The following is a 14,418-nucleotide window of genomic DNA, read 5'->3' as shown; positions in this document are numbered from 1 at the left end:
ATTTGGATTACCTACTTTACGTTATTTATGAACTCAAAAATACTTGTATTCAAACATTCTCTGATAATTTAACATCATTAACAAATTTACCAAATCAATTTTTATTGTGCAATTGTTAATAATCCCACGCACGATTATGAGTACAATAATCCTGAATAAAAAGTGCAATATAACATCTTGTTTAGGCAATACATAAACCATTGCATATATAACTGATCAATGACATCCTAGCCATTTTTCTGATGCTTTTAATTGACTCTGTGTACAGAAATCTGGCTTCTATGTTAATTTTCATCTTTCTGAAAAATATTACATATGTGGACCCCGATTAAAACATACTATCTGTTTACTGGCAATCTTCAAAGAACATGAGTGTCTTTGTTTCATTTGGGATGAACTGTATCCTATAGTTTTTTCTCCATCATCATAAAATCTAAATTAGATATGGTAGGTTCTATTGAAATCTTAATGTTTGATTAGAGGGAACCAGCAGTGATAGTATCTTGTCATGATTCCATATGGACGTAGATACCACTGATATTCCTTTTGCAGTACCATCTTTATATAAATGTGAATTTCAAACATTCACTATATTTATGAATGCGTGTGCTTGATATTCCTTTAGCACAAACATAGCCAAAAGGCAGCGGAGAGCTGTACTTGTTAAAGGCAAGTCATGAGTATTTGGAGAGGTAGAAGAGTTGTGGACAGTTAGTGCATTGTGATTATGTTTACTTTAAAGAGGTGAGGCTTCTACACTTCCCTAAATTGGATCAGCATTGGGGCAGTCCTGATGATATGGGGATTTTGTTCCAAATCCATCCTTGGTGCATAGACAGAAAATGCCTGCTGTCTTGTTTTTTCTTGTTTATATTTCGTAGTCTGCAGTTTGTTGGTGTCCTGGCTGTGCCGAGAACCAACAGAGGTGGTGAGTCTATTTGCAAGTTAAGTGGGGGTGCTGGTTGTGATAGCTTTGTAAATTATGCAGCTAGTTTTAAAGATGACGTGTGATGGCCAAGGGAGCCAATGGAGTTTCATCAGGGTGCAGTCATGTGATCATATTTCTTCAGAGACCTGGATAAGATGCGCTGTGAAGTCTTGGAGGACAGATGAGAAAGTTCAAGAGTGTGAATAGCTGTTCTAAAGTCCCTTTCTAGAAAGAACAGTTTGACTTTTTTTCAGAAGAGAGAGCTTGTACCAGGGTGAATCCAAGTGGTTTGGCATTCGGTGAGAGCTGGATTTTGAAACCATCTAGGGTCATGTCAGTGAGAAAGGTTTATACTTCATTTTGTTTGTTGCTCTTGCCAAATGATATAAATATTATCTTGGTCGGGTTGAGATTTGGCTAGGCGCTGTACATCTAGGTCTGAATGATTAACAACCAGTGTTTGAGGCACTGGATGTCTGAAGCAGAGGCGACTTTCAAGTAGAGTTGTGTATCATCAGCATATTGTAAATCTTGATGCAGTTATCTGTGAGTATACCCCATACAGCGCCATGTAAATTTTGAAGATGACAGGAGACAGTATGGAAACCTGGACTACACCACATGTGCCAGGGATCTTTTGTGACCTGGAGGAGCCCACATGAACAAACTGGTGTTGGTTTGAAATGTACGACAAGAACCAGTGAAGAACATTGGCATTAATCCCATTTGCGCCTCAAAGGTGCCTATTAGGAGGAGAAGGTTGATTGTCTCAAAGGCTTCTGAGCCATCCATCAATATCAGGTGACAGGGATCATCTTCATCTATGGTTAAGAGAAGGCGTCTCTGTCCTGCGGTAGACTGGTAGTCATGCAGGAGATGGTTAGCACTGATGTGATCTTGGAGTTTGACAGTAGACTGGTGTTTTCACTGATCTTGCTTATAAACAGTAGTTGAGTGATGGGCTGGTTGTTGGCTAGGTCATCAGAGTCTAGTCTAGGTTTCTTTAGAAATGGGAGGACTGCCCAATCTTGAGAGCTTCTCGGAAGATACCTTGAGTGAGGGAGGCATTGACAATGCTAATTAGGAATAAGAGAGGATTTCCAGAGAAAGCTTTAATGAACGCTCCATAGTAAGACATCAACTTCATAAGAAATGATTTCAGAGACTTGAGTATGTCAGACATATCTGTAAAAGATAGGACTTTGAGAGCTGACCATTGCAGGATTCTACAGGAAGAGATGAATGTGAGAGATGAAGAAAGCTTGGTAACATCAATGTGCTGGTGAATCTTCTGTATTTTGTTTACTGAAGAAGAGGTTGATGGCATTGTACATTTCTAAGGCGTGAGGCACGGGATGTATGGGTCTGGCAGGAGGTTGGTGCATTGCTTAATTGTCTGTCTAGTATTTTATTATGAGTGATGTGATGACCTGTCTGTGTGATGCACAGAGGGCGTTCAGTATCAAGAGGTGGCCAGGAGTCCTGTTTTTCTTCCATTTTCTTTCCTGTTTGTGAATGGATTCTTTATTGTCAGCAAGATCTTTAGAATATCAGGGTGATGAAGCCGTTGGCTTGCACTTGCATATTGTAATATGAGCCTGTACATTCTCATAACGTTCAAGAAATTGTTGAAGTTGTTTAGAAGGGTGTTGAAATTAGACGTGGAGTTGATGGGCTGAGAGATGAGTTCCAGCATTAGGTTTTCTATGGGGAACTTTTTGAAGATCTGAAGGTTTGGTATTTTCTTTTTTTGTTGACCTTATTCTTTGGAAGTATGTTGAGCAGGGAGATAGGGATGGCAGATTGTTTGGTCTAGTCCAAGGGTATTGGTAATTTGAATTGGATTGCTGGTGATGTTGAGGAGATAAAATCAAGGATGTGGCCTGTGGAGTATGTTGATTGTGTGACATACTGTGCCACTTTGAGTGTATCAATGAGGTTGAATTGGGTGACTCTTATTTTTAAAGTTTTTATTGTCTGAGAGGTTAAAGCCACCCAAGAGGATGATGTGGGCATGTCAGAAGGGTGACATGGTCCGGAGATCTGAGAATGTATCAAGGAAGCCCTCGTTCTACCTGGGAGGCCCATAGATGAGATGGAATGTGACGTTCTGAGTTGCAAAGAGAAGGAAATGGCATGTCAGCAGCTCCATGTATTTGAATGTTACTTGACTAGTGTGCAAGACCAGTACGGCTTAAGGATGACATTGAGGCATCCTGCCTTCTTATGGGTGCAATCACCATGATGGGTGCTATAGCCTGTGGAAAGAAGGACATCTAAGATGTGCAAAGATGTGGGGGTCTACCTTATTCCTGTGATGAAGAGGGTAACAAGAACTGCAGAGTTGGGACTATGTGTTCTGTATTACAAGGGTGTGTAGTAGGTAATAGGGTGTGTATGAGGATGTGCAAAAGTTATGTGAGTCTCTGGGATGTCTACATCTGGGTGTGAGCATGGGGATTGGCAATATGGGGTGCTGAGGGAGGCAATTGATTATAATCTTAACTTGTAGGTTTCACTAGAGCGGAGGTTCTGGTCCATGGCCCTTCAGGCCTTAACAGGCAATGCCCTTGTCTGTGTTCACCCTTTGCTGGGGATGCCAGAGCGATGAGAAACACAGGTGATGGAACGCACTGGAGAGTGGTTTAAAGTAGGGAGAAGGCAGGAAGTAATGTTACTTCCTGTGTAGATGGATGATGGGAAATACAGTGATGACATTTCCTGTGCAGGTTGGTGATGGGAAAGGAAGTCCTCTTGTTTGGCTTCTTCTTTTAAAGACAGCTTTGGTGGGAAATCAGTGATTTCATATTCTGTGCAGATGACTGAGGGGAATCCAGGGATGTTACTTTCTGTTCATTTGTATGATGGTAAATGTAGTGATGTCACTACCTGTGCAGGTGAATGATTATAATGAAGTCCTCTTACTTGGCTTCTTCTATTAAAGACGGTTTGGGCTGGAAACCAGTGAAGTCATTGTATTCACTTCTTGTTAGATGGATGGTGGGAAATGCATTGATGTCCCTTTCTGTGCAGGTTGATGATGGAAAATGGTCCTCCTGCTTGACGCCTTCTTTTAAACACAGTTTTGGGTGGAAAACCAGTGATGTTCACTTCCTATGCAGATAGAAGATGGGAAATCTTGGGATGTCACTTCCTATGCACCTGGATGATGGGAAATGCAGTGATGTAATTTCCTGTGGAAATCCAACGATGCACTTTGCTGTGCAGCTGGATAATGGGAAATCCAGTGACGTCACTTCCGGTGCAGAAGGATGATGGGATATGCAGTGATGTCCCTTGCTGTGCAGGTGGATGATGGGAAATTAGTTCTTTTGCTTGGCTTCTTCTTTAAAGACAGTTTTGGCAAGAAACCAGTGATGTTATTTCCTGTGCAGATGGATGATGGAAAATCTTGGTTTGTCACTTCCTATGCACCTGGATGATGGGAAATGCAGTGATGTAATTTTCTGTGGAAATCCAACGATGCACTTTGCTGTGCAGCTGGATAATGGGAAATCCAGTGACGTCACTTCCGGTGCAGAAGGATGATGGGATATGCAGTGATGTCCCTTGCTGTGCAGGTGGATGATGGGAAATTAGTTCTTTTGCTTGGCTTCTTCTTTAAAGACAGTTTTGGCAAGAAACCAGTGATGTTATTTCCCGTGCAGATGGATGATGGAAAATACAGTGATGCAATTTTCTAGGCAGAAGGATGATAGGAAATGCAATGATGTCCCTTGCTGTGCAGGAGGATGATGGAAAATTAAGTTAAGTTATTTTACTTGGCAAGACAGTTTTGTCTGGAAACCAGTGATGTGTATGTGTATACATATATATATATATATATATATATATATATATATATATATTTTTTTTTATATATATATATATATATATATATATATATATATATACACACACATACAAAAAACATCTTCCCACTTAAGTGAAAGAGGTGGCACTCTGGGGCAGAAGTAAATCATAACTGTTTATTGGTCACTCCGGACAAAAAGGACTCGCCTGAAGAGGTGCCATCTTGTAACAGGTATATATACTTGACAAGCGTGTAAACGTAAACAAAATACTCTCATAGATGTCTCAACACAGTACATTATCGTAGAACACTATATCCCACTAGGGGTGGTACTGAAAAACTCTCATAAAAAATAAATTTCTTTTAACAATTCTATTAGTTCGAGATTCAAATTGTGCAAGATTTGGTTTAGTAAAATACACGACGATTTTCACTCACTTCTAGAGAGGACGTTCAAGATATGCCAGAATTTAACTGTTTCTGAAAATAACCTATTCAGGTTAAGAAATTCATGCGCATGAAGTGAAAATTGTCGAAAATCCACCAATTAGGCACTATGGATCTTCAAATGTAACAAACATTAAAAATATATTTATAACAAATACGGCCTGTTCTTTGCTTAAATAGCCTTGACCCCTTGCCCCTTCAATTTCACTCAATTGGTTGCACAAAAAAATACCTCGAAGTTTTTGTGCACCGTCTTTTGGTATCACCATTTCAGTAGTGTGGTCATTAAGTCTTCTCAACCAAAAAACAAAGCTCTTCTTAGTCAGTTTATTGAGGTGCAGGGGTCTACTGTTTTTACAGCAAGAAAAAAAGTGAAAGTTGATGTAGGCTGCCCTAATAGCGGCAAGTTTTTCTTTGTGACGTCATCGTCCAACACATTTATGTTCCCGTTTTGGCTACTAGCTGTGCGCAATTAAAAAAAATTGTTTATAATATTAGCATAATTGTTGTTCCTACTCCAATAGGGAAAGTCTATATTTGCTAGTAATAGGGACCAAAATGGAACCTTGTTTAAAATCATTACTGCTGTTGCATTTTTTATGACCGTTTTTCCAGTAGTTTGTGAACTTTTCGAAAAGAACTTTTGCAAACAAAAATTCATTTTGAATTAAGTTTTTGATGCTCACAGTAAACATTGCTGTTTTTTCAGTGTGTTATTTTAATATAAATGTAAATTGCCAATTGTGTTATTGTTTATCCATTTTAACCTCAATATTATTAAATAGTTTACAATAAGCACTATATCGTACATAATGAAACTTATTCTCATTATACAGAGTAAAAAAGGGGTAAAATAAATTCAAAATTAATACAATGAAAATCTTATTGTGTGGATGAATGTCCAAATGACACATTCTATGATACACATCTAACAATACAATTATCTATCTATCTATCTATCTATCTATCTATCTATCTATCTATCTATCTATCTATCTATCTATCTATCTATCTATCTATCTATCTAATTATATAGGTCAAACAAAATACACCAGTGGGTGTTCCTTTCTACCTGGGAATATGTAAGCAGTCTAGGAGCGAGAATGACTAAAATTAAATCTGAATCCACTTACGTGCAGCCAATAAAAGTCAAAATATATCACCCACATAATTTCAAACATGACTGAGCATTTATCCATTTCAAGTTTACATTTTTCACAGTGGCCGGTCATTCAAATAGAATGTTGTCCTAAACCATTTTAACCACAGAAAAAGTGTCATACAGATGATATGGATTCCCTTTTGGTTACCTTTAATCCCCAGCAATATTCTTTGAGTGCAGGTTTCGGAACAAGGTCTAGTTTGGGTTACAGCAGCCCAGTGGATCTCAATGTGTGTGTTGTTATAAGTGCTGAGAACTATGCAAGATACAGAACTCAGGCAAAGGGTCAAACATGTTGTTTAAATGAGGAATCAATAATTAGAACTAAAGTCCCTTGCTTTCAATTTGATAACAAAGCCCACTGACACACTCTGCCTGGTTCAATTTAAATGATTTTCCATCTTCCTAGTCACAATCTACACATGTCCCATCGACTTTATGAATGAGTGAAACAAACAAATGCAATAAACTTCAATTGCAATATGAACCTAAAGACAGTACATTTTAATTGTTCAAACAGGAAGTCAATAATGGCAAACAATACAAATGACTGGCACGTAAACATGCAGATGGGGTTATAGATTTGGCTTAGAGGTTCTCGTTCTTCTGTTTTAGCAAATACTATACATATATGCATTTGTGCAGGTAAAGCTATCTTGGCTGTCCAGACTGCTCCGCCTTCCATGGTGCCTTCCACTTTGTTTCCACTTTTAATTATGGCTTACAATTACATTTAGAGAAGACTGGGGATCGGGGGCTCTTTCCACTCTTTATGTATGAACCATTCTCTTTCAATTATAGTGACTAAAATGTTTTTGCATGTATCTGGAAGGGCAACCTGTATTTCTCAACCCATATTTGCATGGAGGCAGAGTGTGCAACCTTCTCACTCTTGACAGCTCAGCCACCTTCACTCAAGTAAATCCTCGATAACACTAATATTAACCTGGACAACCTGTTATTTGTGATCTGAAATCTTAATATTCCTTTCCTATAGTGGCATTTCAACTTGTTTTAAAAGGAAATGGATTCCTGCTGGGAAGACGAGAAGGCGTTACTTGCACTTACTACGTGAACGAGACAACAATACGTAAGCATTGCCTTTACCAAGAAAACATGAAGATAACATTGTTGTTATCTTTCTAGTTCACTTAAATAATTAGCTTCTGTCCTGGCTTATTTTAGAGGTAACACATTGGGGGTAATGCAGAGAATGTTCCTATAAAATAGTACAATATGCTGGAGGGAATGTACAAATTTGAAATTTGGCTTTCGCACTTAAAAGCATCGGGCTGCCTCATTGTGATTGGGCTCTGATTTGCAGCATGCACTCCAATGTGAATTGGCTACTCTACTGAGAACAAATTGCAGTGGACATTTTGATTGGCAGGCAAGGTGCTTATTCCACGTTTCACTTACAATGTGCCACTCCAAGATACCCTTGCTGATATGTGGTACAAGATCTTGTGCACATTCACATATATATTTAGATGTTATTCTGCTGTATGTTTACCTACAGAAAAATAGTACTGTTTCTGAAAAATTATACATGCATGTAACACTGTTCTACTTAAACAAATGTTAGCTAATAGTGCTTTATATATTACAATTGTTTGTTGTTACTATTATGTTTCAGCCTGGGGAACAAGTCGGCCCTTCTAGCATTTAACAGCAAAATGGAAACTCCACCAGTGTACTGTTTGCTTGCTAAGCTTCATAATATGCTTTATGGTAGTAACAAATAAATATGCTCACTTTCCCATTTTAGTAGTTAACATAATATCTAAACCACTGAGTTGCCTGTTGCCTAAATCCTCAGAATAGTTTGTTTTTGCTTTGCAACAATTTAATGTATTATTGTGGTTATTTTCCATTTCCAGATGAAAAGCCTATAACGGTGGAGTCCCACTACATGATTTGTCCTGCACCGACTCTGTATAACGCAGGCGAGTAAGTGTTAGAGAAATCAATAAGATATCTGCTTGGAATTTTCCGAACAAAGTTTATTTTCTGATTGTTGGCCTTCTTTCTTTCATCATACTTTGCCTATCTATATAACTGATTTTATAATGACCACCTGATCAGCCTGTAACTTGTCAAGGCCTGTGTTATGCCATGATTTCATGTCGTTGCATACAGGGCGCATCTACTCTGTTCAGATGTGCTGTGTATTTACTTTTCTGAGAGATTTGGTGTAGCGCAGAAAATTGTCCGTGCTGAAAAGATCTATTTCTTTCCCTTCCCTTACTATTATCTTTTAATCGTAATGGGTTCTCGATGTCACCTGATAAATGTAATGTATAATAATGTCTTGGAATAAGGAGAAGGTAAAGTAGTAAGATTGGTAATTTAAATGAGGATTATCTTTGAAAAAACTGAAGCCCTTCAATATAATGATCTTTATTCTTGTTATTTTAATGTTTGTAATTTTCCATATTCAAATAATTCATGGTCTAAGAGAGAAAAATAATTCAACATAGGGCTAAGGAATATACGGCCTGATTCATGAACCGAAACTGCGCTCGCAATAGCTGCGAAAAAGCTAATGCGAGCGCAATAGTCAAAATCGGTATTCATGAAGGAAATAGCGAATTTGCAAACACAGAATAACGAATACGCAAAATTATTCGCAGAATCCCGGCAGTAGCCCATTTGCGAATCGGAAATAGCGAGGAACCACGGATACAGCGAAAAATATTGCGAAACCGCAATATAATCGCAATTGCTATTCAAGAAAATTTGCTTATTTCCAAAAATACCGTAAATCGCAATTTGCAAGGCGCATTTTAAGGACAACCCAAAGCAGGTGGTAACCATCAAAGCCTATGAATTTTTTTGGGAAAAAACGTTACCCAATCAGGAACAGGTGCTGGCCTGACCAAACACACTTAAGGAGATGCAGCAGCAGCATTAGGAGTCTCACAATGCCAGGACTCTACATGGTGGTCAGGAGGCGAAGGCTACAGCGAGCAGCACAGAGGAGACGTAGGATCCAGGAGAGGATATTCCGCCAGCGGATCACCCTGCTGGGCCAAACCAGAGAGCAAATATACGCAAAGTACCGCCTGAATGGGGCAATGATCATCAAGCTACTTCAGGACCTTGACCCCCTGATGCAGCACCCAACAAGGCGGACCAATGCCGTGCCCACACATGTCCAGGTATTGTGCAGCCTGCACCTTCTGGCCTCCGGGAGCTTCCAGGGGATAGTTGCTGTTGCAGGGGGGATATCCCAGCCCACCATGTCCCGCTGCCTGAGGAGTTTCCTAAATGCAATGCTGACCCAGCTACACCACCACATCAAATTTCCCACCAGCCAGCAGGAGTTGGATGAGACCAAGCATCAATTCTACAATGTTGCGCATTTCCCACATGTGATAGGATGCATTGACTGTACCCACATCGCCATCTGCCCACCAGCTGAAACGGAGTACATGTACCGCAAACGCAAGTCCTACCACTCCCTCAACATCCAGATGGTGTGCAATGCTAAGACATACATCACGGACATAGTGGCACAGTACCCGGGGAGCACACATGACTCCTTCATATTCCGGCACAGCGGCCTCCACACACGACTGGCCAGGGGAGACTTTGGTGAAGGACACCTACTTGGTAAGTACACTTGGCCCACAATGTTACACTGTGATGAAGTAGCTGCGCTGCACAGGCACTCACCCTCTGCTCCTCTCATGCAGGTGACAGTGGCTACGCCCTCCGTGAATACCTCCTCACCCCATACCTCAACCCTGCTACACCACAGCAACGGCGTTACAATGTAGCACACATACGCACAAGGAATTGCATTGAGAGGACATTTGGGCTACTAAAGAGCAGATTCCGCATACTGCACAAGACTGGTGGGGCCATGTACTACAGTCCTGATGTGTGTTGCTGCATTGTGGCTGTGTGTGCAATACTACACAACATTGCTACCAAGCGCCGGATACCTGTAGAGATCTCTGGCAGTGAGTCGGAAGGGGACGACCGGCCACCTGCACATGTGCGTCAAGCACACGGGGAGAATCCAGCTGAAGGACACAGACGCCGCAACCACATCACAATGAACAGTTTCTAGTACACCCACTCCCCTCACCCCACAATTCACAAATGCATGCCAATGGAAATAATGACAGGAGGCCGATGTACAATGCTAGAATAAATATTATTGTTGAAGGCACAATAATAATGACTTTTTGCAATTCTTAACATGTGAGCAGTATTGCGCCATACTCCTCTAAATCATACACAGGACATGCTTCTATCATCAGCATGTCCCTGCCAATGGACAGTAAAGTCAAGTGCGCCTCTGGCGCGCGGCACCCAATCGTCTTTCAGGCTCATCCTCTGGGACGGCACGTGAACCTGCAGTGGGCCTGCTGCTGCGGCGTAGCACACCAACCTGTGAGGCAGACAGGCTGCTGACACTGGAGGTCCCCTCACTAGTGTCGTCCCCACCACCATTGGCTGGGCCGGTTGGATGAAGTGCCAGTACGGCACTGGTGACCTGCTCCAAGACTCGCGCCACATCCTCGCAGAAATTGCACCAGCTGCATAGCTAGGCACCGACGTGAGAGCTGGGAGGTGGCATTACCAATGACATAGTTAGAGCGCGTGTAGGCAGATAGCCGCGTAAGTAGCTGGCGGTGGCGGCGGCGGGCGGTGTTGCGCTGCGAGATGATGGCCGCAGTGTTCGCCTCCATAGCAGTTGTCATCCGCTCTATCCTGTCCGACACATTTCCTACATTGCGGCCAATGTTGTGGAGCTGGAGTTGCATTGCCCCTTGGCGTCGTGCCTGCAGTTGATGGATGCTCAGCATCCGGCGCTCTATGCTCTGCCCTGGCACGCGCACAGCCATCCCCCTCCTGCCGCTGCGTGCTGTGCTCTGCTGGCGAACCCTGCCATGCCTGCTGTGCTGCCTGGCCACAGTGGGTGTGCGCACTGTCTCCGCACTAGCAGCACCAGATGTTGAGGGTCCCGCTGGTGGTGGTGTTGCGGTTGACAATGGTGCAGCGCCTGATGGTGCTGGCGCAGATGGTGCTGGTCTGGCAGCAGGGATTGGTGCAGCGCCTGATGGTGCTGGCGCAGATGGTGCTGGTCTGGCAGCAGGGATCGGTGCAGCGCCTGATGGTGCAGGATGTGTGGCTGTTGGCACCTCCTCTGCATCCTCTGGTGCCTCGTCTATGTGCAGCCTGTCGCTGTCGCTGCTGTTGTTGTCAGCGCCACCTGTGAGGGGAAGTGGACCTAGATTAATTGCATGTATCTGTCACACATGCAGTTGCTACATGCATGCTGGTTGACATTCCCTGACTGGCTGTGGCATTGCGTACTTTGGGACATGTCTAGCTGCATTGGGGTTTTTGTACATTGTGGGCAGACTACATGTCCCACAATGCTTTTGGGCATGACCTAATGTGCATGGATTGCATGACTTGGGTTGATTATGGGAGGCTATAGGGTCATGGCCATTGTCAGGGGACAGGGTCGCAGTCGCATGCCACTTACCTTGGCTGTCTTGGGTGGGTCGGGATGAGTCCAGAGTTATGACCCCTATACACGCCTCTGGCTCAAGTGTGTCCTCCACACGGTCCTCCATGGGGGTGTTGGGAGGGACTGTAGGATCTCCACCTCCAGTAGCCAGGGTCTCGTCCAGCCTCTCTGCCACCCTCTCCTTGGCACGACCTCGGAGGTCGTACCACCTCTTTTTTAGCTCCTCGAGCGACCTGTGTGTCGCGCCCACAGCGTTGACTTTTGCGCCAATCCCCAGCCACAGTCGGCGTTTCTCCGCTTCAGGCACCCTCCTGGAGTCCTTTCCAAATAGTTTTGTGTAGTTTTCTACCACTCCCTCTATCAGGTGCTCCAACTCCTGCTCACTAAATTTGAGCTTCCGCTTGCGCCCGGTGTCACTGTGCCCTGGTGCTGCATCCTCTGCCATTGCTGCAGTTACAAAAGAGAGGATTTCAAAGTTTGGAGGTGTTCTGGAAGGAGCTCTGTGAGATGCAGCCTCGAGATCTGCCTCACTGTTCTGTTTGGGGGTGGGAACTGCCAGCTTCCTGGTTGTGATGTCATCACTGTGCTCGAAATAGCGATATCGCAATTCCTACACGGATTTTGACGGAAATAGCGATTTTCCAGCGATTTTTGAAATTCGCTAACGCTTTTTGCGGCCGCGTGCGAATCGCTTTATTTTCTTGCAGATTTTGATGAATGCCGGTCTGCGAATTCTAAATTGCGATTCGCTGTCAATCGCTATTTAGAATTCGCAGAATTCGGTTTTCATGAATCAGGCGGATAATTTCTAGTCCCCATGAAATAAGCCCTTAGGGACATGTACAACAAAGCAAAACAAATGTAGGAGTCTTTTCTGAAAGCTGATGCTTATAGTGTTTGGTGCAGGCATTTACAGTCAGTGCTGTTGTATGTTTGCAAGAATCAAGTATTCAATGCAATTTCAAATTACGCTGGTCTTGGAGGAGAAGTACCCCCTCAGAACCCTCACTAGAACATGGGTGTGATGCACAAGCTCATTTCAACACTAGATCACAGCATTGCTAGCATCTTGGTAGCTGGACTGTGATCCTGATTTGTGGGAAATTATGGTATACCACCACATTTTCAGATCCACAATTTCTCTCTGCTTTTCTTTTGGACCTAATACTTCATATTTACTAGAATTTGGGATTTTTATTTGTTTATTTTATTTATTTGTTTATTTAATGCAGTTTTATATAGCGCAAACTTTACTCAAAGGTGTCAGAGCGCTTCACAAAAGGACCAGTTACATTACATAAAGACTTCAGAGTACATGAGTTATATAAAATATACAAACATAAAAACTCTAAATTCAGAAAAGAATGGTGGTGAGTACATAGGTCCACTACAGATACTAGTGGTTAGAGTTACATATATACAAGTTGAAAATTCACTAAAGGAAAAGATACAAAAAGAAAAACTTTAAATTTACATAAGAATGGTCGTAAATACATATGACTACTACAGGTACTAGTGGTTAGAGGTACATATATACAAGTTGCAAATCACTCAAGATTACATTTTAAAAAGCGATTACGATTGGACAATTATATATTACATATTTACAGAGCATGACATTCTTGCCGTTGTTCAGCCAGGAGTTCAGTTGGTGTTGCACTTAGGAGTGGTGGTCTTGGGTCTATAGGGATCCCCAAAGTAGAGGTGGAGATGGCCGTGGGGGTAGAAGGCCGGGTTGTGGTAGGTGGAAGCAGCATGCTGGATCCCCGGGCTGATGTTGATGAGTAATGCAGTTGGAAAGTATGCCTCACCTTCTCCCTGGAGTAGCAGCGAGCCCCTTATATGGTTAGTTAAAGCATTCTAGGTCCGTTAGATTGATCCTGCCTTCATTAGCAAAGCGGCAGACGCCGCAGTGCTCTAGGGTTACAAGGCTGGGCCTCTCAGCAGTGGGTAGAGAGGCAGGCCAGCTCCCGATTTGCCTCTCCATCCCAAGGGGCCGCCATCTTGAAGTTGGGGCCGAAGGGCTCTACCCACGGCTAGGTATCCGAAGATAGCAAGAGGAGGCAAGTCGCTCACCTTGGGAGATGCTGCAGTGATCCTGTTTGCAACGCAGCTGTCTCATCAGTGGTAGCACGAAACCTGTAAAGGAAGTGCCGGGAGATGCCTCGGGGAAAGAACGCCCAGGGCCGCGAGAGCCGATGGTAGAGGAGGGGGCAGGGTGCTCACTGTGGGAGATGCTACCATGTTCTTGGTCTCACCGTCGTCCACCGCTGGTAGAGCACCCCAATAGAAGCGGCGCTAGGGGGGTTGCTTCCTGGTACAGACTGCTGGTAGCGGAGGAGCTGCAGCGGCGTCAGTGAACACCATTAGCTGTTTCGGAGTAGCATGAACTTTCATCACTGTCCGCTGCCTGGGAGCGGTCTGTGCTCCAATTGTGAAAACTGGACAGGATCCCTCGTTTTCTAGTGGGGATCTCCTTTACCTCACCCAATTTCTGTAGAGGTGGGTTATATTTCAAAGGAACTCCAGTAATATTCCTAGGAAGGTCATCCATCATTCCACAAAGAGAGAGCTCA

The 14,418-nt window shown here is 43.0% G+C and overlaps 1 protein-coding gene across 1 annotated transcript in view; it reads left to right on the top strand.

The window, feature by feature from the left end:
- ANTXR2 (ANTXR cell adhesion molecule 2) overlaps positions 1-14,418 on the top strand; it is a 552,370-nt gene that overhangs the window by 318,024 nt on the left and 219,928 nt on the right. Inside the window, exons 9-10 of the mRNA XM_078660866.1 lie at positions 7,349-7,441; positions 8,232-8,301. Coding sequence (XP_078516992.1) covers positions 7,349-7,441; positions 8,232-8,301 — 163 coding nt within the window. The remainder of the gene's footprint in view (positions 1-7,348; positions 7,442-8,231; positions 8,302-14,418) is intronic.

Source organism: Lissotriton helveticus, chromosome 9 (genome assembly GCF_964261635.1).
Source record: "Lissotriton helveticus chromosome 9, aLisHel1.1, whole genome shotgun sequence".
Lineage (NCBI taxonomy): Eukaryota > Metazoa > Chordata > Amphibia > Caudata > Salamandridae > Lissotriton > Lissotriton helveticus.
Note: the sequence above shows the minus strand (reverse complement) of the source record. Positions and strands in the feature narration are given on the sequence as shown.